At 40.7% G+C, this 27,004-nt stretch overlaps 1 protein-coding gene across 2 annotated transcripts; it reads left to right on the top strand.

Moving 5' to 3' along the window:
• Window positions 1-14,377: 14,377 nt before the first annotated feature.
• Window positions 14,378-24,264, top strand: cnr2 (cannabinoid receptor 2). 2 transcript variants are annotated; one of them, XM_010885356.5, is made up of 3 exons: window positions 14,378-14,509; window positions 22,688-22,784; window positions 22,915-24,264. In XM_010885356.5, exons 2-3 carry the CDS (start codon window positions 22,718-22,720, stop codon window positions 24,054-24,056), a joined length of 1,209 nt encoding a protein of 402 aa, XP_010883658.1. In that variant the 5' UTR covers window positions 14,378-14,509; window positions 22,688-22,717; the 3' UTR covers window positions 24,057-24,264. The 2 variants fall into 2 exon arrangements, with proteins under 2 accessions (XP_010883658.1, XP_012986989.1); XM_013131535.2 differs by lacking the exon at window positions 14,378-14,509 and having other exon boundaries at window positions 22,681-22,784.
• Window positions 24,265-27,004: the final 2,740 nt, after the last annotated feature.

The following is a 27,004-nucleotide window of genomic DNA, read 5'->3' as shown; positions in this document are numbered from 1 at the left end:
CCCCATGGCTCAGTATCTAGCCTGTTCAGTGCATCCATGTGAGAGCTAACAAACTCATTGACTATTTATACACAGACACAAATTGCAATTTAAAAAGCCACAGGTTTGGGAAATTAACCTTTAATTGCCATTTTGACCTGTGTGTGTCACCTTGTGTGTCTGTAACAAGGCCAAACATTGAAGGGGAATGTAAACTTTTGATCAAGGCCATTTGGGAGATTTCTGTCAACATTATGATTTAGAAAGGAGCCAAACTGTGATAAAAAAAATGGCTTCATATGATCACTATCCTTAAATAAAATATTTTGCAAGATCATTCATATTTTCATGCCAAAATATCACAATTTCTGCCAGGGTATGCAAACTTATGAGCACAACTGTATCTTTCTCCCTGTGTATCGAGCCATCAACCATCCTGCAATGCTGAAATGATCCAGCCATACTTACCTACATGTAACCTACGATCGCAAGATGCAGGCCTTTTGATTGTATCTAGAATTTCTAAACAAACAGCCGGAAGCAGGGCCTTTTCTCATAGAGCTCCACTACTGTAGAATGATTTGCCAATGCAAAATCAGTGCAAACTTTCAAGTGTCTACTAAAGACTCATCTCTACAGCATGGTCTATGATTAAGTGTAGTCTGACCCAGGGGCGTGAAGGTGACCAGAAAGGCTTGATACTGTCCACCCTTGCTGTCTTGCCAGGTGGGCTCTCATTGCAACTGGGATGCCCTCCCTCCAATGCCTCTTGGGGGCGGAGTCACTGGCTTGTTGTTGTCTCTCTGTTGCGCACTTGGGCTGTACTCTGCTGGCAATACTCGGCCCTCATTCAGGGTGGTTGCGGTTGGTGGGTGTCCTTTTGGTTGATGCTTGACAATGTGGGTGGATTGATTTCCTGCCTGTTGGGCCCTGTCCGGGGCCTTCCCCGGGTAGGGCCACAGTGTCACCGGACCCCCCCTGTCTCAGTCCAAAGGTCTAACGCTGCTATATTATTGTTCTGGGGGAGTAGGTTCAGTTCTCCTTCTCCACTAAGTTCTCCTTCTCCAATATAAATCCTTGTTGATATGAGGAATGCATTTTCAGAATTTTCCCAGTCTCCTCCCGTTTTGAACTTGCGGAGTATCTAGCTTGAAAGACCCGTTGCTGTCCCTTTCCAAAGTCCTCCTGGTTGTGTTGCAGATCAAGACGTCACCAGATCATGCATTTATTTATTATTATTATTAATTGTAATCTTAATAGGTTCACCCGGCACAGCCAGAAGAGTACTGGTCACCCCTCTGAGCCTGGGTCCTCTCTAGGTTTCTTCCAAAATGTTGGCATTCTTAGGGAGTTTTTTCTAGCCACTGAAATTCAACACTACTGTTGTTTGCTCCTTGGGGTTTAAGGCCAGGTGTTTTGTAAAAGTACTGTGTGACAACTGCTGATGTAAAAAGGGCTTTATAAATACATTTGATTGATTGAAATAAAATCAGAGAACGAGACAAGACCAATTTTTTATTTTTGGTCTCAAGGCCGGTTTCAAGACCAACACTGGTTTTGAGTACTACAACACTGCCCTCATCTGACTTATTTCTGTTGGAGATGAGTCCGTTTCCAGGTGGCAGATTGGCCATCTGGTGTCCTGTTGCAGTCAGAACAACTTGGTGCTCAACACCCTAAAGACGATGATAGTGGACTTCTGCAGAAGACCTCAAGTGGGAGCTGAACATCACCTCTCTTACAAAGAAAGCACTTCCTGAGGCAGTTGAAAAACCTGCCAAAAACAATGATGGTGCACTTCTACACTGCCATCATAGAGTCCATCCTGACCTCCTCCATCACTGTGTGGTACGCTGCAGCCACTGTCAAGGACAACAGCAAGCTGCAGCGCATCATCCGCTCTTCAGAGAGGGTGATTGGCTGTAATATGCCATCCCTACAAGACCTACATGACTCCAGGATGCGGAGGTGAGTGGCAAAGATTGGGGCTGATCCCTCTCACCCTGGAAATGAACTACTCAGAACTCTCCCCTCAGGCAGAAGGTTGAGGTCTATGAGGACCAAAACCTCTCATCACAAGAACAGTTTCTTTCCTACAGCAGTAGACCTCATGAACATGACTATAGCCCACTCCCCACATACACACGTAACCCTCAATTGGATAAATCTTGCACCGTACATATTTCTTTGTAATTTATTAATGCTCAGTCTACAGTTATTATTGTTTTTTATTTATTTTGTATAAATTGTTGCTCTAACGGCCCAGAACAAATTCCTTGTTGTGAAACTTACTTGGCAGTAAAACTCTTTCTGATTCTGATCTTGAACCTAAGATGTCATATGAATCTAACTTTTAATTAAAAAATATATATACTAAGAAAAACATTTATCAAGAAATAGTTTTTTAATAAAAAATATGCTTAACAGAGTTATTGTCACCTTTAGACAATCTTATGAACAACATCAAATAGTGGTCATTAATCACATCGTGTTTCACTGGGGTATAAATATGAAGTGACACACTGGCTAAACTCCCTTAGTCATCCATCAACATGGGAAAGGTCAGAAAACACACAAATGAAATTAGACAAAAGGTTATTGACCTTCACAAATCAAGCAATGACTATAAAATGATGGCTACAAACCTGAAAATACCCATCTCCACTATTACGGTAATAATAAAGAAATATAAAAACACTGGAGCAGTGATAAACATTCCAGGATGAGGATGCATTTGTATTTTGCCCCCACACATGGTTCAAGTCTGTGTGTAAAGTGAGATGAAAAGGGGTCCACATGTTAAAAATAAGGTGGGTAAACAAACTCCTCTGGGTTTTTAGGCAACCAATCATTAATATAAACCAAAAAACATTACATTTTAAACTGTATCATTTGATTGCTGTTCATGCAGGTCTATTAATAATATACAGTTGTGCTCATAAGATTGCATAGCCTGGCAGAAATTGTAACATTTTGGCATTGATTTAGAAAATATGACTGTTCATGCAAAAAAAAACAGTCTTTTATTACAGGATAGTGATCATATGAGGCCATTTATTATCATATACACTCACCTAAAGGATTATTAGGAACACCATACTAATACTGTGTTTGACCCCCTTTCGCCTTCAGAACTGCCTTAATTCTACGTGGCATTGATTCAACAAGGTGCTGAAAGCATTCTTTAGAAATGTTGGCCCATATTGATAGGATAGCATCTTGCAGTTGATGGAGATTGGTGGGATGCACATCCAGGGCATGAAGCTCCCGTTCCACCACATCCCAAAGATGCTCTATTGGGTTGAGATCTGGTGACTGTGGGGGCCATTTCAGTACAGTGAACTCATTGTCATGTTCAAGAAACCAATTTGAAATTATTCCAGCTTTGTGACATGGTGCATTATCCTGCTGGAAGTAGCCATCAGAGGATGGGTACATGGTGGTCATAAAGGGATGGACATGGTCAGAAACAATGCTCAGGTAGGCCGTGGCATTTAAACGATGCCCAATTGGCACTAAGGAGCCTAAAGTGTGCCAAGAAAACATCCCCCACACCATTACACCACCACCACCAGCCTGCACAGTGGTAACAAGGCATGATGGATCCATGTTCTCATTCTGTTTACGCCAAATTCTGACTCTACCATCTGAATGTCTAAACAGAAATCGAGACTCATCAGACTAGGCAACATTCTTCCAGTCTTCAACTGTCCAATTTTGGTGAGCTCGTGCAAATTGTAGCCTCTTTTTCCTATTTGTAGTGGAGATGAGTGGTACCCGGTGGGGTCTTCTGCTGTTGTAGCCCATCCGCCTCAAGGTTGTGCGTGTTGTGGCTTCACAAATGCTTTGCTGCATACCTTGGTTGTAACGAGTGGTTATTTCAGTCAAAGTTGCTCTTCTATCAGCTTGAATCAGTCGGCCCATTCTCCTCTGACCTCTAGCATCAACAATTTCTTTCAGTTTGGAGTTCAGGAGATTGTTTTGACCAGGACCACACCCATAAATGCATTGAAGCAACTGCCATGTGATTGGTTGATTAGATAATTGCATTAATGAGAAATTGAACAGGTGTTACTAATAATCCTTTAGGTGAGTGTAGTTGTTGTCATAATGATAACAGAAATCACCCAAATGGCCCTGATCAAATGTTTACATACCCTTGAATGTTCGGCCTTGTTACAGGCACACAAGGTGACACACACAGGTGAAAATGGCAATTAAAGGTTCATTTCCCACACCTGTGGCTTTTTAAATTGGAATTTGTGTCTGTGTATAAATAGTCAATGAGTTTGTTAGCTCTCACGTGGATGCGCTGAGCTGGCTAGATAATGAGCCATTGGGAGCAGAAAAGAACTGTCAAAAGTCCTGCAAAACAAGGTAATGGAACTTTATAAAGATGGAAAATTATATAAATTGATATCCAAAGCCTTGCAAATGCCAGTCAGTACTTTTCAATCACTTATTAAGAAGTGGAAAATTCAGGAATCTCTCGATACCAAGCCAAGGTCAGATAGACCAAGAAATATTTCAACCAAAACTGCCAGAAGAATTGTTCGGGATACAAAGAAAAACCAAAGGTAACCTCAGGAGAAATACAGACTGCTCTGGTGTGGTTGTTTCAAGGAGCACAATACAACAATACTTGAACAATTAGCTGCATGGTCGAGTTGCCAGATTAAAGCTTTTACTGCGCCAATGCCACAAGAAAGTGGTTACAATATACCCGACAACACCTTGACATGCCTCAGCTTCTGGCACACTGTAATTTGGAGTGACAATACCAAAATAGAGCTTTATGGTCACAACCATAAGTATTATGTTTGGAGAGGGGTCACGGATGTTTTGTGGGTGTGTGAGCTCTAAAGGCATGGAGAATCTTGTGAATATTGATGGCAAGATGAATGCAGCATGTTTTCAGAAGATAATGGCAAAAGCTGCAAATGGGACGCTCTTGGACTTTCCAGCATGACAATGACCCTAAGCACAAGGCCATAATGACCCTCCATTGGTTAAAGCAGACAAAGGTGAAGGTTCTGGAGTGGCCATCACAGTCTCCTGACCTTAATATCCTTGAGCCACTTGGGGGAGATCTCAAACGTGCACTTCATGCAAGATGACCAACGACTTTGCATGGCCTGGAGGCATTTTGCCAAGACGAATGGGCAGCTTACCACCTGCAAGAATTCAGGACCTCATAGACAACTATTACATAAGACTGCACGCTGTCATTGATGCTAAAGGTGCAATACACAGTTAAGAACTAAGGGTATGCAATCACAACTTTTGTTGTGCCATTCTGTTATGGCCTACAGTGGAATGTAAATTCACAATTAAAAGGTGTGTAACAGCGTTTACGTGGCTCCAATACATCCCATGATGCAGTGTTCTGTGTCATGGAGGCCGGTGTTAATAGCATATTTAACACACACATTGGCTCTATCAAATTTCACTGGGTTGAGGAAGGCGTTAGAGATGGTTTTGAGATGGGACATGACTAGGTGTAAAACTTGTTCATAATGATCAAGGCAAGTGCTACAGGTCTGTTGATTCTAAGGAAGAACGTGTGGGTAGTGTGATGTGTCTTGTAAGAGGAAGTGGCGGGGGAGGGGATTAGTGAAGTCTTCTGGTGAGTGAGGGCCCTTTGAGTGAAACTTTTTATTTTTATTAGCAAGATGTGGTTACTGAAGTCTAAAGATCTGCCTCAATGTTTATTAGTGTGGAATAAGCTGTGATGTCTGGTTCTGAAGTCCTTCCGGCTCCATGTATAAAGAGAATCAGTCTATCTTTCACAGAAACAATATTTACTATCACTCAGGTGTACAAGGACTGAGAATGTTCAGCAACTTAGGAGCAGCCATCGTACCTGGTCCAAAACATAACGTCTGTTTTTATTCCGTTTTTGATTTAATTATTTTTACAGGATTTTCCTTCACTTGTGGGTGTTAGTTAAAGTGGTGGGGGTAGCTGCGACCGTCTGCACTGGGTGCTAAATGTTTCACCAGTCTGGACAATGACTCCAAAGTTACTCACTAACTAAAGAGCCCATTTCAACCCCCCCACAGTCGTCAGGTTTCACGATGTGTGACAACATAGATCAAAACCTACACAAAGATGCTATGTATGGAAACTAGGTCCTTGGGAGATTCTTCTAGATCACACAGGACTGAAAATGTCAAATGGCCATATTTGACTGGCTGCCAGGCAAGAGGAATGCTGGCCTAAACTGTGGATCATAAATACAGGCAACACGTCACATAAGTCATATTGTGAAACTCACCTGACTGGGGAACATGTTGAAAGAGTATAATGTACAATATACTGCACACTGTATTGTCCTCTTAAAAAATGTAATAGAATCTCCCTCTTACACTCAGCCTATTTTGGGACGGAGGGTTTATACACTTTCCCCGCAGTCGAGAAAAAAACATCACAACCAGCATTAGTGAGTGTAGAATTAATGATGACTATGAATGGATCTGAGCAGATAGGAAAACCAACAGACTTGCATTGTACATTACGTCATTTGTTGTAAGCAAATCAGCAATTTATTATGAGTCTGGAGCCCACGCCCAGCTGAGCTCTCTGGGCTGCAGCTCATGTTAGCCTGTGCATTAAAATAGTTTGATTCTAAGGAAGAACGTGTGGGTAGTGTGATGTGTCTTGTAAGAGGAAGTGGCGGGGGAGGGGATTAGTGAAGTCTTCTGGTGAGTGAGGGCCCTTTGAGTGAAACTTTTTATTTTTATTAGCAAGATGTGGTTACTGAAGTCTAAAGATCTGCCTCAATGTTTATTAGTGTGGAATAAGCTGTGATGTCTGGTTCTGAAGTCCTTCCGGCTCCATGTATAAAGAGAATCAGTCTATCTTTCACAGAAACAATATTTACTATCACTCAGGTGTACAAGGACTGAGAATGTTCAGCAACTTAGGAGCAGCCATCGTACCTGGTCCAAAACATAACGTCTGTTTTTATTCCGTTTTTGATTTAATTATTTTTACAGGATTTTCCTTCACTTGTGGGTTTTAGTTAAAGTGGTGGGGGTAGCTGCGACCGTCTGCACTGGGTGCTAAATGTTTCACCAGTCTGGACAATGACTCCAAAGTTACTCACTAACTAAAGAGCCCATTTCAACCCCCCCACAGTCGTCAGGTTTCACGATGTGTGACAACATAGATCAAAACCTACACAAAGTTGTTGAAACTGGGGGAAATGAACAACAACAGCAGGAAGAGCTGTTCTCCATTCTGACCCATCCAGGTAGCTGGGATTGTGTTTGAGGACAGTGCTTGGCCTTCCATTGCCAATCAGACTTTGTTGTTTTGAATTGGTTATGCCTGGGGAATGATTTGCTCTTCAGGCCATTATGAAAGAAGGGGAAGGCTGTTTGGCCAGCTGTTACGTGTTAAAATCAACTCACATAGCCACAGCCCCTACTTCAGTCACTGCCAGTATCAACCTGACATTACTACTATTTCATCACACCTTATTTGTGTTTCAGGTTCTCTCAGTCTTCCATCCCCAACTGAACCTGACCCAGTTACAACATGACCAGTTTTACCTGATATAAATAACAATAGCTGTTACAGAATAACAATAGTGCAAGTCAAAATATGACACTAGACCGGATATATTAACTGTTCCAATCTTGCTTTATCACCTGGATTCAACGTGTGGCGTCCTCTCTGATATTTGACTCTCTATTCATACACAGTGTCTGGTTCATTTGAAGTAATTGCATTTGCCATTGCCATGGAGGTCTCCTAGCCATCTGACAGTGGTGGTTTATTTCAGGAAACGTAAAGAGATCTGCCCTCATTTTACACAATTACAGGATGATAGCTTTTTGCTTTCCGAAACAAGAGCAGCACTTCAGACCAGACATCAAATAAGAAACCTTCAAGGGGACAGTAAATCAGTCTCGTCTGTATCTGATTTCAGTTTCCATATTTCACATAGAACATCACTGTTATATGTCGTGCTGTAATAATCAAGAAACAAAAATAAACGCCATTGTAAAAGTTATGAAGTCCAACCAACTTCATATCCAGCTAACAACATCACGCTTACCCATGTCTTATCACTGCAAAAAGTGTTGTTGCAACATTTTGCCTGTCTGTGAACTAACATCTCAAGTGACTAAACAGAGTATACACACCCCGCTCTGGCCAGTCCTTGCAAAGGTTGGTCTCAACATGCCAGATGCTATGTATGGAAACTAGGTCCTTGGGAGATTCTTCTAGATCACACAGGACTGAAAATGTCAAATGGCCATATTTGACTGGCTGCCAGGCAAGAGGAATGCTGGCCTAAACTGTGGATCATAAATACAGGCAACACGTCACATAAGTCATATTGTGAAACTCACCTGACTGGGGAACATGTTGGAAGAGTATAATGTACAATATACTGCACACTGTATTGTCCTCTTAAAAAATGTAATAGAATCTCCCTCTTACACTCAGCCTATTTTGGGACGGAGGGTTTATACACTTTCCCCGCAGTCGAGAAAAAAACATCACAACCAGCATTAGTGAGTGTAGAATTAATGATGACTATGAATGGATCTGAGCAGATAGGAAAACCAACAGACTTGCATTGTACATTACGTCATTTGTTGTAAGCAAATCAGCAATTTATTATGAGTCTGGAGCCCACGCCCAGCTGAGCTCTCTGGGCTGCAGCTCATGTTAGCCTGTGCATTAAAATAGTGATTTGACCCTGGCCATTTGGCCATAAAAGTAGGAATCTTGATCTGAAGCCTTTGGTCACTGAAGATATAGGAGGAATGTACAATCTATTCACATTTCCAGATTCTGAGACTACTCTAGCCTGTTGTATAACATTTACAATCTATTCACAGTACCAGATTCTGAGACTACTCTAGCCTGTTGTATAACATGTACAATCTATTCACAGTTCCAGATTCTGAGACTACTCTAGCCTGTTGTATAACATGTACAATCTATTCACAGTTCCAGATTCTGAGACTACTCTAGCCTGTTGTATAACATGTACAATCTATTCACAGTTCCAGATTCTGAGACTACTCTAGCCTGTTGTATAACATGTACAATCTATTCACAGTTCCAGATTCTGAGACTACTCTAGCCTGTTGTATAACATGTACAATCTATTCACAGTTCCAGATTCTGAGACTACTCTAGCCTGTTGTATAACATGTTCCATCTATTCACAGTTCCAGATTCTGAGACTACTCTAGCCTGTTGTATAACATGTACAATCTATTCACAGTTCCAGATTCTGAGACTACTCTAGCCTGTTGTATAACATGTACAATCCTTCAAATCAAGGTGCTTCTGGTCCTGACAATGACATAAATGATAAAGTGGAGGATCTTAGTTGTCTGCCGGTAATCTGATTCCCTCCATCATCCCCGTCAACTCAATCAGGTAACGGTTGAGGCAGTGAGGAGGACAGCATGCTGCTGCTACACCAGACACAGTCACCCGGTGGGCCGAGCCAGACCACAACATCTCCAGTCCAACTGTGTTCCATGTTTCCATAACCTACTTATGTGTGTCCACATGGGTTAAGTTAATTGTATGTCATAGCTGAATCTGTTTTAAAGTTAGAATAGCATGTTTTATTTTCCATCGCCCACGGATATATCAGCTCTTGTAACCTGATTAGAATAGCGTTTCAGACTTAAATTGAATTATTATGTCCTAAAGAAAAATGTATTAATTTAGATGAGCTAAAACAATATTCTCTATGGGGTTTTGTTAATTTCTTATATTAAGGCAACATTATAAAACAAAAGTCTGCTCACATCAGTCACACCATTTCCCCTACAGACTCAGATTGATAGTTGGGACGCTGTGTAAAATGTATATAAAAACAGAATGCAATGATGTGCAAATCATTTAAACCCTATTTTCAATAGAAAATAGTACAAAGACAACATATCAAATGTTGAAACTGAGACATTGATTTGATTCCACTAAAACGTGTTTCAAACAATTTGGGAGAGAGGCAACAAAAGACTGGAAAATTTGTGTAATGCTATAAAACTAAACCTGGTAAAATATCACACTAATTTGTTCAACTGGCGACAGGTCAATAACATAAATGGGTATTACATGATCATTCCAGAGAGGATGGGTCTGTCAGAAGTGTGGATGGGGAGGGGTTCACCACTCCGTGAAAGATTGCGCAGGCAAATAGTGCAACAATTGAAGAACAACGTTTTGCAATGTAATTGCACAGAGTTAGGGGATCTCATTATCTATGGTACATAATATCATCAAAAGCTTCAGAAAATCCAGAGAAATCTCTGAATGCAAGAGACAAGGCTAAAAACTATGGCCATGATCTTCGGGCCCTCAGACGGCACTGCATTAAAAACACAATTCTGTAGTGGAAATCACTGCATGGTCACAAGAACACTTCCCAAATCCATTGTCTGTGAACATTGTACGTCACAGCATCTACAAATGCAAGTTAAAACTCTATCATGCAAAGAAGAAACCATATACAGTGAGGGAAAAAAGTATTTGATCCGCTGCTGATTTTGTATGTTTGCCCACTGACAAAGAAATTATAAGTCTATCATTTCAATGGTAGGTTTATTTGAACAGTGAGAGCTAGAATAACAACAACAAAATACAGAAAAACGCATGTCAACATTTTTATAAATTGATATGCATTTTAATGAGAGAAATAAGTATTTCATCCCCTCTCAATCAGAAAGATTACTGGCTCCCAGGTGTCTTTTATACAGGTAACAAGCTGAGATTAGGAGCACACTCTTAAAGGGAGTGCTCCTAATTTCAGCTTGTTACCTGTATAAAAGACACATGTCCACAGAAGCAATCAAATCAATCAGATTCCAAACTCTCCACCATGCCCAAGACCAAAAGCTGTCCAAGGATGTCAGGGACAAGATTGTAGACCTACACAAGGCTGGAATGGGCTACGAGACCATCGCCAAGCAGCTTGGTGAGAAGGTGACAACATTTGGTGCGATTATTCGCAAATGGAAGAAACACAAAAGAACTGTCAATCTCCCTTGGTCTGGGACTCCATTCAAGATCTCACCTTGTGGAATTGCAATGATCATGAGAACGTTGAGGAATCAGCCCAGAACTACACGGGAGGATCTTGTCAATGATCTCAAGGCAGCTGGGACCATAGTCACCAAGAAAACAACTGGTAACACACTATACCGTGAAGGACTGAAATCTGGCAGCGCCCGCAAGTTCCCCCTGCTCAAGGAAGCACATTTACAGGCTCGTCTGAAGTTTGCCAATGAACATCTGAATGATTCAGAGGAGAAATGGGTGAAAGTGTTGTGGTCAGATCAGACCAAAATCAAGATCTTTGACATCAACTCAACTCACTGTGTTTGGAGGAGGAGGAATGCTGCCTATGACCCAAAGAACACCATCCCCACCGTCAAACATGGAGGTGGAAACATTATGCTTTGGGGGTGTTTTTCTGCTAAGGGGACAGGACTTCACTTCACTGCATCAAAGGGATGACGGACGGGGCCATGTATCGTCAAATCTTGGGTGAGAACCTCCTTCCCTCAGCCAGGGAATTGAAAATGGGTCGTGGATGGGTTTTCCAGCATGACAATGACCCAAAACACATGGCCAAGGCAACAAAGGATGGCTCAAGAAGAAGCACATTAAGGTCCTGGAGTGACCTAGCCAGTCTCCAGACCTTAATCCCATAGAAAATCTGTGGAGGGAGTCAGCCTTGAAAACCTAATGACTTGGAGAAAATCTGCAAAGAGGAGTGGGACAAAATCCCTCCTGAGATGTGTGCAAACCTGGTGGCCAACTACAAGAAACGTCTGACCTCTGTGATTGCCAACAAGGGTTTTGCCACCAAGTACTAAGTCATGTTTTGCAGAGGGGTCAAATACTTATTTCCCTCATTAAAATGCAAATAAATGTATAACATTTTTGACCTGGGTTGTCCTGGAATTTTTTTGTTGTTATTCAGTGTTATTCAAATAAACTTACCATTAAAATTATAGACTGATAATTTCTTTGTCAGTGGGCAAACATAAAAAATCAGCAGGGGATCAAATATGTTTTGCCTCACTTTATAAACAAGATCCAGAACCACTGCTGCCTTCTCTTGGCCTGAGCTCATTTAAGAATGGAGAAGTGGGAAACTGTCCTGTGGTCTGACAAATCAAAATTAGAATTTATTTTTGGGAATCATGGATGCAGCGTCCTCTGCACTAAAGGATATGAACCATCCAGCTTGTTATCAGCGCACAGTTCAAAAGCCAGCATTCGTGTTGGTATGGAGGTGCATTAGTGCACATGGGATGGATGACTTGCACATCTGTGAAGGCATGATTAATGCTGAACAATATATACATGTTTTGGAGCAACATATGCTGCCATCCAGATGACGTCTTTTTCAGGGAACAGCTTGCTTACTTCAGCAAGACAATGTCAAACCACATTCTGCACATATTACAACAGCATGGATCTGTAGTCAAAGAGTCTGGGTGCTAAACATACCTGCCTGCAGTCCAGACCTGTCACCCATTGAAAACAGTTGGCGCATTATGAAATTAACAATACGACAAAGGAGACACCAAACTGTTAAGCAGCTACAATCCTATATCCAGCAGTAGTACATTTTACTTTCAAAACAACAGCAATTGGTCTCCTCAGTTCCTAAATGCTTACAAAGTATTGTCAAATGAGAGGTGATGCATCAAATACAAAATGGGCATGTATTTTTCCAAAAACAATAACATATCAGTTTGAACGTTTGATATGTTGTCTTTTTACTATTTTCAGTTAAATATAGGGATTAATGCATTCTATTTTTATTAGCATTTTATGCAGTGTCCCTGCTTTTTTGGAAAGCAACCTTTTTCCTGCAGACTGGTCTGTGTGCCAGTTTACTATTTATCCTCTAATTTCTACTGATCTGTGTGTAGGTTTACTATTCATCCTCTAATTTCTACTGATCTGTGTGCCAGTCATGATTTTCATTTGCTCATGTCTAACTGCCTGCCTGGCTAAACCAAACCGAGGCAACGCAAATGTATTGGCCCAGAGCTCCACCCAATAGATCCAGGTCTAGCTACCTACAATGCATGAAGGACGGGTCATAAGGCAACCTCCACCATTATGAATCCAGCACGGATATTTGAAGGGCATGTGGAGATTTTCATTTACAGGCAACTTGTTATTTTAACCATTGTTTTCATGCACCAGAGGGCTGAGGGAAGGAAAATGATGTGTTTAATGCACCTGTTACTTGGCTTTACTAGGCCTAATTGGTTTTGCTTTGTAAAGATGCTTAGTAATGGTATTGATTGATTGATGTTAGTATTTTATTCAGTTGGATTTATCAAGACCTCCAAACAAATGCTATATGTGGAATGCCATTTACATTCATATTCTTATCAAGAGCCACACTAAACACAGGTGTAGTTTGTTTGAGAGGATTGTGTCTTAGGCAACAAAGTCTTGAGGAACTCCTGAGGAAACCTCCTTGATGTAATCCACATCAGTAACATTTTCTCATGTCTTGTCACAAAATAAGAGTGAACACTTAAGATCTGACATTGACTAGTCTAAGCAGCAATAAATGAGCTGACTTTTTTTCTCTTGTGAAACAATGAAAGGTTTGCCAGCTGCTAGCAATGTAAGAGCTTGTCAGCACAGTTTAGTTTTGAATTTAGGAAACAATTTTTGCAACATCATATCGTTATTGACTAATCAAGATTGAAATGGTTGAGGGAATTGAACTGCAGTGAAGCCTTGATGCAATTCTATCACAAGGAAGGAGCAAAAACTGTCCATATTCAGTTTTTAGCTCTTGTGGTAACAAAAATAATGGTACCATCCATCTACTGAAAAATAGTTTGACTAGCTGGTTAGAAAGTTTATCAGCCACAATGTGAAAAACACAATTTTGTTCCTCTTATGAGGCATTTCTTAGCTGTCAGTTAGAAAAGAAATATACTCCCACCTTCAAACGGTCTCTTTTTTTAATAATACATGGTGAGGAAAGGTGAGGTTAGAGAGATTAGGTGTAGCCTCTCTGTCCATATGTGGATGTCTTTGGATGATGTAGTGGGACATTCGGGAACTGCATATGTTAGGAGAACATTAGGGCATTACACAGCAATGACGTCCTATGGCGTCTCATCATGACCTGTGGGCCATCACAACTGGTGGCGTTTGCACAAATTAAACATGGGAAAGTAACATTGAACGATGTACTTCTGACAATCTCACTTAGGTGGCAAATATATGGTCACCCATCCTTCATCAGTATTGCTATCTAAACCAGATATCAGCCTCTCTCTCTGTCTCTCTCTCTCACTCCATTTCCCTCCGCCTCTATCTTGTTCTCTCTCCCTCCCTTCTCACTTTCTTTTCCTCACCCTCACTCACTCTCTCCCTTCCTCAATCGCTTACTCACTCAGTGATTGTGGGCAGTGCAGTAGATCTCAGTCACACAGTGGCATTAGTTTGCTCCGTGTCCGCCTGCACCACAACAGAACGGACGGGAAACCCTCCACACAAGGTAAGCACCTGCACTCTTGCCCTTTTTAACATTCTGGTTTCTAAGCAACAAATGCAAAATGTAATTAGTAAAACAACTGTGTTTGAAACTAAAACCAGTACTAGGGAAATGCTGCATGTGACGGCATAATCCTTCAGGTCCTGAAGCATAAAGACATCTTTGTAATTTTTTGATTGGATAAAGAGTCAGCTGTTTTCAGTCTGTTGTCAGTGTCACTAAATTTAAATTGGTACATCATGGCTTGTTATGAAATGTCTTTTTTAAATTGGTACATCATGGCTTGTTATGAAATGTCTTTTTATGGTAATTCACTAAGTAATAAGTGAATTGTTTCCTCATTACGGTTTCACAATTCAGATGACACACAGCTTTTTAAAATGTGTGATTACAGTTAACCCACTGCTTCTGTGTACAGAATGCAATGTAAAAAAAAAAAAATTGATCTGAAACAAATGTAAGGCACCCAAAAACAATAGGATTGTGTTTGCTCAGCAAAATGTCCACACGCACACATTTTAAGTTTGCTAAAACAAAATTAGCTTGTTGACTTACGTTGAATCAATGTGTTTATCTTGTATGTAGTCTGTAAATAGCATATTAAAATTTGAGTCCATTAGTTATTGTTATTGATGCGATGTATTAGTAAAAGGTGTATGAGTGGTCCTTTAGGAATGGAAGACTACTGTGCTCAGCCAGCCCAACTATGTGGTGCCGGTCTGCACAAAGGAGAGAGCAAGCTGGCGGCGATGTGATAAGCACAGCGCATTCGACTGTCATCCCCCTTAAGCACAATCAGAAATATTGTCACTCAAAATTAAAGAATGATCTCTGTGAAAATTAACTTACTTCCAATTTTTTTTTACAATACAATTTCATAAAGCAGAGAAATATCCATGACAAATAATTATTTCTTCATGATTCCAAACCAAATAAAATGTGAATAAACAAGGTGCAGTTGCAATGTTGAAAACGTGACATTTGGCTGCGTATGAATGTGCAATTTCTGCAGTTGGTGGAGTGGAGAATTGAGTGTACTTTAATTTAGCGAAGGAATGGTGTCCTGTGTGCCCTGTTGAATCATCTGATGTTTCAATCGGAAGGCTCTAAAAGCAAAAAACCCATCTGACGGTCACTCAATAAGGCCAACCTAAGTCTGTTCAAACAGGCTCATAGTTTGCCTACCTTTGAAACACATATTTATTGATTTTCTATTCATGTTTTTCCTACTGGAAAAAACAACAATTGGATGATCGAAGTTCGTAACAATAACTAAACTAAACCATACAGTATTTGCGTTTTTAATGTGTAGTTACCCCTCTAATTAAATACGTAGGCATGTACAACAGTAGCTCACTCTTTCTGTAACCCAGGTTCAAGAGGATCTGAATAGTAACCAAAAAGTTTACAGATGGAATTCAATTAATTTGGATAAAATGCAGAAGATAAATTAGTGCAAATATATTATTTTTCTGTTCTAATTCAGGGGTCAGCAACCTAAGGCATGTGCGCCAAAATTGGGGTGCAAAGGAATTTCTTGCATAAAAAGTTTATAAATATATATATTTATTTACATTTTATAAATTAATTTGACAAAATAAAAATGTAAAAGATAAGTAGGCAATTATATATATATATATATTATTGCTTACTAATTGTTTGTATTATTTTGTAAAATTAATTTCAAAAGTTATTTTCAAGATCAAAATAGCATTGGATTTCATCGCAAAGTTGTAGTTCCCACACAAGTTCAATCTTGATTAGCCAATGATGACATGATGTTGCAGCAACTGCTTCCGCTCAAAGTACCTTTTCCTATCCAGCTAAATTCAAAACTAAACTGTGCTGATGAGCAGCTTGCAAGACTTCTTTCAGAAACAAAATGGCATCAGAAGTGAACAAAATGTCAGCTCATTTATTGCTACTTGATATGAAGAATACAGATTTGTTTTACTGAAATCAGTGTCAGACCTCAAATGTAAAGCATAATTTTGAAATGAGACATTCAAAAGACTTTATGGAAAAGGCAGGCAGGTCTGAGGAAAACATGAGGACTTTGTCTATTGTTAAAAAATGCACTGGTGTTCACCCTTTTGCAGGTAAATCCATTTTACGTTTGTAAGAAATTGGCAGCACCTCTGTTTGGTTTAGTGAGGCAGGTACAGTGAGGGAAAAAAGAATAACAACAAAAAAACAACAAAAATGCATGTCAAAAATGGTATACATTTTAATGAAAGAAATAAGTATTTGATCCCCTCTTAATCGGGTGTCTTTTATACAGGTAACGAACTGACATTAGGGAGTGCTCCTAATCTCTTGTAATTTCAGCTTGTTACCTTTATAAAAGACACATGTTCACAGAAGCAATCAATCAGATTCCAAAGTCTCCACCATGGCCAAGACCAAAGAGCTGTCTAAGGATGTCAAGGACAAGATTGTAGACCTACACAAGGCTGGAATGGGCTATAAGACCATCGCCAAGCAGCTTGGTGAGAAGGTGACAACAGTATAACTGTCACAAAATAACTGTCAATCTCCATCAGTCTGGGGCTCCATGCAAGATCTCACCTCGTGGAATTGCAATGATCATGAGAACAGTGAGGAATCAGCCCAGAACTACACGGGAGGATCTAGTTAATGATCTCAAGGCAGCTGGGACCATAGTCACAAAGAAAACAATTGGTAACACACTATGCTGTGAAGGACTGAAATTCTGCAGCGCCCACAAGGTCCCCCTGCTCAAGCAAGCACATGTACAGGCCAAACATGGAGGTGGAAACATTATGCTTTGGGGGTGTTTTTCTGCTAAGGGGACAGGACTTCACTTCACTGCATCAAAGGGATGATGGACGGGGCCATGTATCGTCAAATCTTGGGTGAGAACCTCCTTCCCTCAGCCAGGGCATTGAAAATGGGTCGTGGATGGGTTTTCCAGCATGACAATGACCCAAAACACATGGCCAAGGCAACAAAGGATGGCTCAAGAAGAAGCACATTAAGGTCCTGGAGTGACCTAGCCAGTCTCCAGACCTTAATCCCATAGAAAATCTGTGGAGGGAGTCAGCCTTGAAAACTTAATGACTTGGAGAAAATCTGCAAAGAGGAGTGGGACAAAATCCCTCCTGAGATGTGTGCAAACCTGGTGGCCAACTACAAGAAGGGTTTTTCCACCAAGTACTAAGTCATGTTTTGCAGAGGGGTCAAATACTTATTTCCCTCATTAAAATGCAAATAAATGTATAACATTTTTGACCTGGGTTGTCCTGGAATTTTGTTGTTGTTATTCTGTCTCTCACCGTTCAAATAAACCTACCATTAAATTATAGACTGATCATTTCCTTGTCAGTGGGCAAACATACAAAATCAGCATGGGATCAAATGCTTTTTCCCCCTCACTGTTAGACTTGCACACATAAAAATCATAACTGGGACACAGATCAATAGAAATTGTAGGATAAATGGCAAATTGTCATTGACGTAAGCCAGAACAGGACTGGTCCAACTTAGAGCATTTATTGTACTATTAAAAAAGATTCACCCGGCACTGCCAGAAGAGGACTGGTCACCTTTCCAAGCCTGGCTCCCCTCTAGGTTTCTTCCTAAATGTCAGCCCCTTTTAGTGAGTTTTTCCTAGCCATGTGTTTTAACACTTTTGTTGCTTTCTCCTTGGGGTTTCAGGGTTGGTGTTTTAAAAAAATACTTTGTGACAACTGCTGATGTAAAAAGGAGCGATATAAACAACTTTGATTGATTGATGATTGGTATCCCAATATGGCAAGGTTCAAAATCTATTGTTCAGTCCCTGAGTAAGGCATTTAACCCAAACAACAGGTGTCCTATTACAGCTAATGAATATATTACTTGATTATATATATGACGGCAATGAGCTTAGGCACAATGCATTGCAAGAGTCCTGGACATATCTACTAGCTGTGGTATATTGGGAATAGTTTGGAGCTGTGCTTTGGGTCATTGTCCTGTTGTAGAAGGAAATTGCCTCCAATCAAGCACTGTCCACAGGGTATGGCATGGCATTACAAAATGGAGTGATGGCCTTCCTTCTTCAAGATCCCTTTTACCTTGTACAAATGTCCCACTCTCACATTGCCTCCATCATGCTTGATATATTACTCCTCCAGCATCTTTTAATTGGTTTTCCAAACACCTCAAACTTCGGACCAAACACTTCTTTTTTCCAATCTTCCTTTGTCCAGTGTCTGTGTTCTTTTGCCCATCTTTTCTTTTTATTGGCCAGTCTGAGATATGGCTTTTTCTTTGCCTAGATGACCAGCATCCTAGAGTCCCCTCTTCATTGTTGACATTAAGACTGGTGTTTTGGGTGTATTATTTAATGAAGCTGCCAGTTGAGAACCTGTGAGGGGTCTGTTTCTCAAACTAGACACTCTGTATTTGTCCTCTTGCTCAGTTGTGCACAGGGGCCTCCCACTCCTCTTCTACACTGTTCTGTTAAGGTAGTAATACACATCGCTGTACGAGATCTTCAGTTTCTTGATAATTTCTCACATGGAATAGCCTTAATTTCAGAACAAGAATAGACTCATGAGTTTCAGAAGAAAGTTCTTTGTTTCTAGCCATTTTGAGCCTGTAAACAAATCTAAAAATGCTGACCTTGAAGATACTGAAGAAGGACAGTTTGAGCCTGTAATCAAATCTAAAAATGCTGACCTTGAAGATACTAAAGAAGGACAGTTTTATGGCTTTTTTAATAAGCACAACAGTTTCCAACTGTGCTAACATAATCGCAAAAGGGTTTTCTAATGATCAATTAGTCTTTTAAAATGATGGATTAGCAAACAACGTGCCATTGGAACATAGGACTGATGGTTGCTGATAATGGGCATCTGTACGCATATGTAGATATCCTATTAGAAATCTGCTGTTTCCAGCTACAACAGTCATTTACAACATGAACAATGTCTACACTGTATTTCTGGACATTTCCCTTGTGACCCCAAACTTTTGAACAGCAGTGTAAGTATCTACTACATGTGATGGGGTTTATAATCGCTTCTCTCAAAATTATACCTCTTATTTTTTTAGCTTCCTTAATTTTTATACAAAAAGTTGTCCCATTAAAGGGCATACACATTTATTTCAATAGATTTCTTTCCATAAAACATAATGCAGTCACCTCTGAAATGCTTTGCACCCTTACTAAAGATCAGCCAAAACTGTTATTACCAACTCAGGTATAGAGTTGTCATTTTCCAGTGTAGAATAATGGTCCTCCTCCATGCTCCTCCTACATGGATCTTGGCACTGAGCCTTTGACAACCTCAGGTAAATTCCATCCTTTGAGGTTTACAAAAGCTCCAGGAATAGTGGAATCCAAACAGACCCTTGAAGATAAAGATCTACTTCCCATATTTTACAGTAGCTATGGGGTTCTATACTGCTCATGAATTCTAAATTGTATCCCAAACTGACTGCTGGTTTGTGTGAGTAAAGAGAGAAACGTCAACTTGTGACATTTGTTAACTAGTATTTGCACTGGGATCGGAACCAGTGCTTTTACATGAAATATAGCAATGCACTTTACTAGTTTACTATAGAAAGTATTAGGGCCCTTATTTGGGTCAGTGTCATTATGAACTTAAACCAGTACCAATAATAACATGTGGTTGTCTCTGATGGTAGTTGTAAACATGGTTGAGATTAATGTTTTTACTCTGTACCTCTTATATGGGCTATCGCCTTTTGTCATTGCTGTTTAGTTAATAAAAACATGAGAATTGAAGCTACACTAGTAATATAACGATGTTGGTACTGTCTACAAACTTAACTGAAAATCTTTCAGAAGACTACTGAAGATAATTATTTGGTTGGTTTGAAATCACTAAAAGCAAAACACCTATTCCAATGTTTTGAAAAAAAAGTGTTACTGTGCTTGTAATAAACTGTTAGGATGGTAAATGGTTAAGAATATATGGCAATAAAAATGGATCCTGTCACCTGTCTCCTATTAGCTTTTAAGCTAATAGTGTGGTGTGTTGAGATTTCTCTTTTATTTTTGAGTACTTTTTCAATCATCTCTGTATCTGTCCTCTGGGACAACAGAACACTACATGTTAGGGGGTGAGGAGAGAAGAATATAGCCCCCCATGCCAGGGCAGGTTTCTCTGAGAAAAACTATCCATCTTGTCGAAACACTCTCCTTCCTGCACAGGAATAAACATATCGACTGGATCCTTGTATTGTCTCAGTATGGGACTGTTTAAATGGATTTCATTGTCTGGTCTCTCAAAGACGTCCCTTACATGTTCATAAGCACAGGCCCAATTATCTTAAGGATCTGGAAAAATGCAGTACTGATTTCATTGAAACTCTGACCAGGGCACAATTCAAACTGCTTGTTTGAAGAGAGGAAATATCCTCCCTGAGGATGGGAACTACGGTCAATAAGACAGATTACGTTATTATATGCTAAAAGTAGTGGGTACTAGCGTGATCTGTGTCAGTGACTTTTACTCTCGTCCTAAGGTAGACTCCGTAGGAATCCAATCTTCTCAGCAGCCACAACATCATACTGGAAACTCACCTCTTTCAATGTGCTGAAGATTTGTTTCTTTTTTTGTTTAAACTTGAACAAAACCCGCTTGGCCAAGTCACTTCGGGGTACCATCAGCTTCAGCATGCGGGAAAAGAAGCAAAGGGGGACCTGGGCTGTTGAGTAGGACAGGCCTATGGCAGATTAATCACAACTCTTTAGACCCTTCATTGACAGAGGGGCCACCAAACGAGGGTGAAAAATCAGGAAGCATGTTCTCACTTTGCCTCCTTCCCCTCTTGGTTTGCCATTGGCACCGGGCCAAAATACAGTTCTAAGGAATAAGCTTCCCTGCTAGTTTAGAAGATTGAAAGTGCATCCAGGAAGCTGGGTGGAAATTCTTACTGCATAAATGCCATGTGCAATGTCACAAGAATGACACTGTGTCATTCGGTACATTTGATAAATAAAATACTTTGACTGTCAACTTTTTGTCAAAAGTCAGAACTGCTGAAAACTGGTAATTACGGATCCACCCGGAGATACTTTGTTGCTTTAACCAAACATTTTATGATGCCTAAACCATATTTAAAGCTTTTTCATATTTCATTTTTTAAATTCATATTGGTGAAATTTACATCACACTTGTGAGATTTCTTACCTATTTCCTTACTGCTTTTTCTGAAACCACTGACTCTAACAAAGCATACATTTGGGGGGAAGGCAAAATTAGCTTGTTTTGTACTTTTGCAGCACCGCAACCCGTCTCTCAACCTGTAACTCAAAGCTGTTGGTGAAAGAAATCTCACAAACCAAAATGGACAAGGATTTCTTGATGGTTTTCACTGTTTCATGGAGTCAAAACACTTCGAATGAGGGCCAGAAGTTCAAAGAAACCTAAAGCTAGATTTATGTTGCTGCTGATGGGGTTGTTATTACCGTGCCTCCTACAGAAAGTCTGACACTGTTTTTTGGTGTATTTCATTTTAAACGCTGCATTTAAGGACGGTAATTAACACATAACAAAGACATTCACAAGCCAATTGCTGTTCTTTTTACCATGTAAATCTGAATCACCTGAAGGATTTAGGGACTGCCCTTGCATAATCGATCCTTGTTTACCAACTCTCTCAAAGGGCCTTTCCGCTGTCACACAGAAGAACCGCAGGCAATGAGAGAGTGTCAAGAGGATCAATAAACCCATCAACTTGAAAACATACTTTCAGTTTTAAATAAGACATGCATGAAATTCAAATGAACAAATGTTTCCTGTTTTTCCACTAGATTTAACAGCAAAGTTGATAAGATAAGATAACAGCTACATTACATCAGGGGGATGTTCAAGGAAAATATGAATGTGTGCGTCATATAATTAGACACGCCCCTCTCCGTTCTTTGGTGTGAAATAATGCGATAATATATCTATAGCTTTTGCATATGGCAGAGGTGTACATGATTGCACAAACGGAGGGGAGTGGAGACATTTGATTTTGCCATTGCAAGACGAACAAAAAAAATGATGGGGACAAACCAGAATGTTTTGTCTAAGCAAGCAGAGAAAATGTCTCCATCCAGTGGACACTCCTATTACTGTCTGATGACTTGTTTTGGTCACATACAGAATGATAACGATATTCATACATCTCATATTTTCCCTTTGCCCCTCAAAACAGAACTACAGGCTAACAACTGACCTATAAGAGATGGAGACCTCTGTTAGGACCATGATGTCCAAAGGCAATGGCAGCACCCCGCCCACATCAACCCAAGGTATGTTTTTTAGAATAGTATGTCTTACAATATTTCAAACCACTTTGAATAAACCAGCACCACATTAAACATTAAACAAACAAGCTAATCAATGGCGTGAGAATATTAATGCCTGTGTCATTCTCAACAGGCACTACTTGTGTGAACCTGAGTTGCTACATGATTTTGAATGATACAGAGATGAAAGCCATCAGCTTCATCTGTTTCCTGGCTGGGCCCTTCACCTTCCTGGAGAACATCCTGGTGTTGGCGGTAATTGCCTCTGCCACCAACCTACGCAGGAGACCCTCCTACCTCTTCATTGGCAGCCTGGCCCTTGCCGACATCTTCGCCAGCTGCTTCTTCACCGTTAGCTTCTTGGACTTCCACCTGTACAAACGGATCGACAGCCGCAAAGCGTACCTCTTCAAGCTGGGCGGAGTGACGATGGCTTTCACCGGCTCGGTGGGCAGCCTTTTCCTGACGGCTCTCGACCGCTACCTGTGCATCTACCGGGCGTCACGCTACAAGGTGATGCTGACGCATCGGCGAGCCCTGCTGGCTCTCCTGGTGCTGTGGAGTGCCACCGTCCTCATCTCTTTCCTCCCTTTCCTGGGCTGGGAATGCTTCACCTGGCACAGTAAACCCTGCTTGCGCCTCTTCCCGTACATTGACCCCCTCTATCTGGGCTGCTGGGCCACCTTCATCCTGATCCTGCTGTTACTCATCATGAGCGCCTACGCCCTGATCCTGTGGAGGGCCAATCGGCACGAGGCATCCATGACAGGCCTCCAGGCGGCGTCTGCGGGCGGACAAGCCCGCATGCGGATGGACATCCGCCTGGCGCGCACCCTGGGCCTGATCCTGCTCATTCTGGCGGGCTGCTGGCTACCGGTGCTGTCCTTCATGTTGGCGGATGTCTCGGTGGTGCTCACACGCACCCAACAGCGGGCCTTTGCCTTCTGTAGCACCCTGTGCCTGATCAACTCAGCCGTCAACCCGCTGCTGTACGCCCTGCGCTGCCAGGAGCTGAGAACGGCGCTGATGCGACTATTGGAAAGCACGTGTAAGGGGCTGGGGGGCTTCCAGAGGTGTGCCGAGAGAGACCCAGACACGTCCTCGGCCAATCACTTAGGCGAAAGCAACAGCTGTAGCGTCTACTCCGTGGGGGACGCGCACAGAACCGCCGGCTGCAGACAGAGCACTGTCTCACTGAAGGTGGACAATCAGCAGCTGGACATTATTTTTGTAAATGAGAAGGGAGGAGGGGCTTATCATGTATCAGGGGTGTAGCAGTGTTGTGTTCTGAACTTGTTGTCTGTTGTCTTTATAAAGGCAACTCTCAAATGAACTGTGGTAACAGGGACCAAAACCATAGCGACTATATTATCAGAGAATTGGGGTGATCCCTCCCGTAAGAAAATTGCAGCTCTGGAAACAATTAAGAGACCACTGCACCTTTTTCTTTCCTTTCCAAAAAAGTTGAAATGGAAGGTTTTGAGTGAGGAACAAAAGGGTTAAAATTAAGAGACCACTGCAAATTGAACACTTCTGTTCCTCACTCAACTTTTTGAAAAGGAAAGAAAAAGGTGCAGTGGTCTCTTAATTTTTTCCGGAGCAGTATGATATAATGCTTCAGGTAGGACTAAGTGCTGTGACCTCAAAAGCACTCATAATGTGAACGTTGTCCATGCCCTGACCTTGTAGTCCATGCTGAACATGCCGATCTTTCACACACACACACACACACGCAAATGCGTAAGCACACGCACACACGCAGCTATTTGTGTCCTATGCAGTGTCCAGAAAAGCAGACCACAGTTGAGAAAAAAATAGGTACAATAAAACACAAAGACGTTTGAAGAAGTTTTGAGAGTTATAGTTCATACCTTGACAAGTCATTTCAGTGGATGGGTCACAAAACCATTAATAGTCTTGTGTATAGTCACATATAGTCAACATAAGACACTAAATACAAAGTAATTAGAAGAAATGTGTGTGTTTCATGTGTGTGTTTCACCTTCATTTTTCAATCAATTTCTTTACTACAGCTACAAGACGCCTGTTGAAGTGACAAACTGCACTGCTGTTGAGACAATTTGGCGTCTCCTCTGAAGCCTTTGATAGAAGGTGTTACTAGTTTATAGCTCTACTCCTCCCTGCCCGGATACAATTATCAGGACAATCTGTCTCTACAGAGATGACCGCCCGGAGACAGCTATAGTTCACACCTTCACAAGTCTGCAATTTTAGCACAGTAGTAAGAGTGTCATGGAAAAAGGGGCCTATACAATGTTTCATGTGAGATGGCATAGACGAGAGAGAGAAAGAGTATTTAAGACAAGGTGGCAGGAGTGATGACCACAGACTGTATTATAAATCCATGTCAATACATTATATATATATATATATATATATATATATATATATATATATATATATATATATACATATATATATATACACAGTGTATACACAGTATATATATGTCTAGTTCTACTGGGTATACAGGTGCTGGTCATAAAATTAGAATATCATCAAAAAGTTGATTTATTTCAGTAATTCCATTCAAAAAGTGAAACTTGAATAAAATATGCATTCATTCCACACATACTGATAGATTCCAAGTGTTTATTTCTTTTAATTTTGATTATTATAACTGACAACTAATAAAAAACCCAAATTCAGTATCTCAGAAAATTTGAATATTGTGAAAAGGTTCAATATTGTAGACACCTGGTGCCACACTCTAATCAGCTAATAAACCCAAAACACATGCAAATGCCTTTAAATGGTCTCTCAGTCTAGTTCTGTAGGCAACACAATCATGGGGAAGACTGCTGACTTGACAGCTGTCCAAAAGACGACCATTGACACCTTGCACAAGGAGGGCAAGACATAGCTAAAGAGGCTGGCTGTTCACAGAGCTCTGTGTCCAAGCACATTAATAGAGAGACGAAGGGAAGGAAAAGATGTGGTAGAAAAAAGTGTACAAGAAATAGGGATAACCGCACCCTGGAGAGGATTGTGAAACAAAACCCATTCAAAAATGTGGGGGAGATTCACAAAGAGTGGACTGCAGCTGGAGTCAGTGCTTCAAGAACCACCACGCACAGACGTATTCAATACATGGGTTTCAGCTGTCGCATTCCTTGTGTCAAGTCCCTCTTGAACAAGACACAGCGTCAGAAGCGTCTCGCCTGGGCTAAAGACAAAAAGGACTAGACTGCTGCTGAGTTATGTTCTCTGGTGAAAGTAAATTTTGCATTTCCTTTGGAAATCAAGGTCCCAGAGTCTGGAGGAAGAGAGGAGAGGCACAGAATCCACGTTGCTTGAAGTCCAGTGTAAAGTTTGCACAGTCAGTGATGGTTTGGGGTGCCATGTCATCTGCTGGTGTTTGTCCACTGTGTTTTCTGAGGTCCAAGGTCAACGCAGCCGTCTACCAGGAAGTTTTAGAGCACTTCATGCTTCCTGCTGCTGACCAACTTTATGGAGATGCAGGTTTCATTTTCCAACAGGACTTGGTACCTGCACACAGTGCCAAAGCTATCAGTACCTGGTTTAAGGATCATGGTATCCCTGTTCTTAATTGGCCAGAAAACTCACCTGACCTTAAATATATGGGGTATTGTGAAGAGGAAGATGTGATATGCCAGACCCAACAATGCAGAAGAGCTGAAGGCCACTATCAGAGCAACGTGGGCTCTCATAACACCTGAGCAGTGCCACAGACTGATCGACTCCATGCCATGCCGCATTGCTGCGGTAATTCAGGCAAAAGGAGCCTCAACTAAGTATTGAGTGCTGTACATGCTCATACTTTTCATGTTCATACTTTTCAGTTGGCCAACATTTCTAAAAATCATTTTTTTGTAATAGTCTTAAGTAATATTCAAATTTTCTGAGATACTGAATTTGGGATTTTCGTTAGTTGTCAGTTATAATCATCACAATTAAAAGAAATAAATATTTGAAATATATCAGTCTGTGTGTAATGAATGAATATAATATATATATAAAAATTTCACTTTTTCAATGGAATCACTGAAATAAATCAACTTTTTGATGATATTCTAATTTTATGACCAGCACATATATTTATGTGTGTGTGTGTGTGTGTTTGTGTGTGTGTGTGTATGTATATAATATATATATATATATATATATATATATATATATATATATATATATATATATATATATATATGTGTGTGTGTGTGTGTTTGTGTGTATATATATAT

Source organism: Esox lucius, chromosome 20, assembly GCF_011004845.1.
Source record: "Esox lucius isolate fEsoLuc1 chromosome 20, fEsoLuc1.pri, whole genome shotgun sequence".
NCBI lineage: Eukaryota > Metazoa > Chordata > Actinopteri > Esociformes > Esocidae > Esox > Esox lucius.
Note: the sequence above shows the minus strand (reverse complement) of the source record. Positions and strands in the feature narration are given on the sequence as shown.

Bases quoted from the DNA above. Each gene is read 5' to 3' on its own strand.
- cnr2 (XM_010885356.5), top strand. From the start codon at position 22,718: ATGGAGACCTCTGTTAGGACCATGATGTCCAAAGGCAATGGCAGCACC. The intron at 22,785-22,914 runs GTATGTTTTTTA...CATTCTCAACAG, and splicing joins CCCGCCCACATCAACCCAAG to GCACTACTTGTGTGAACCTG.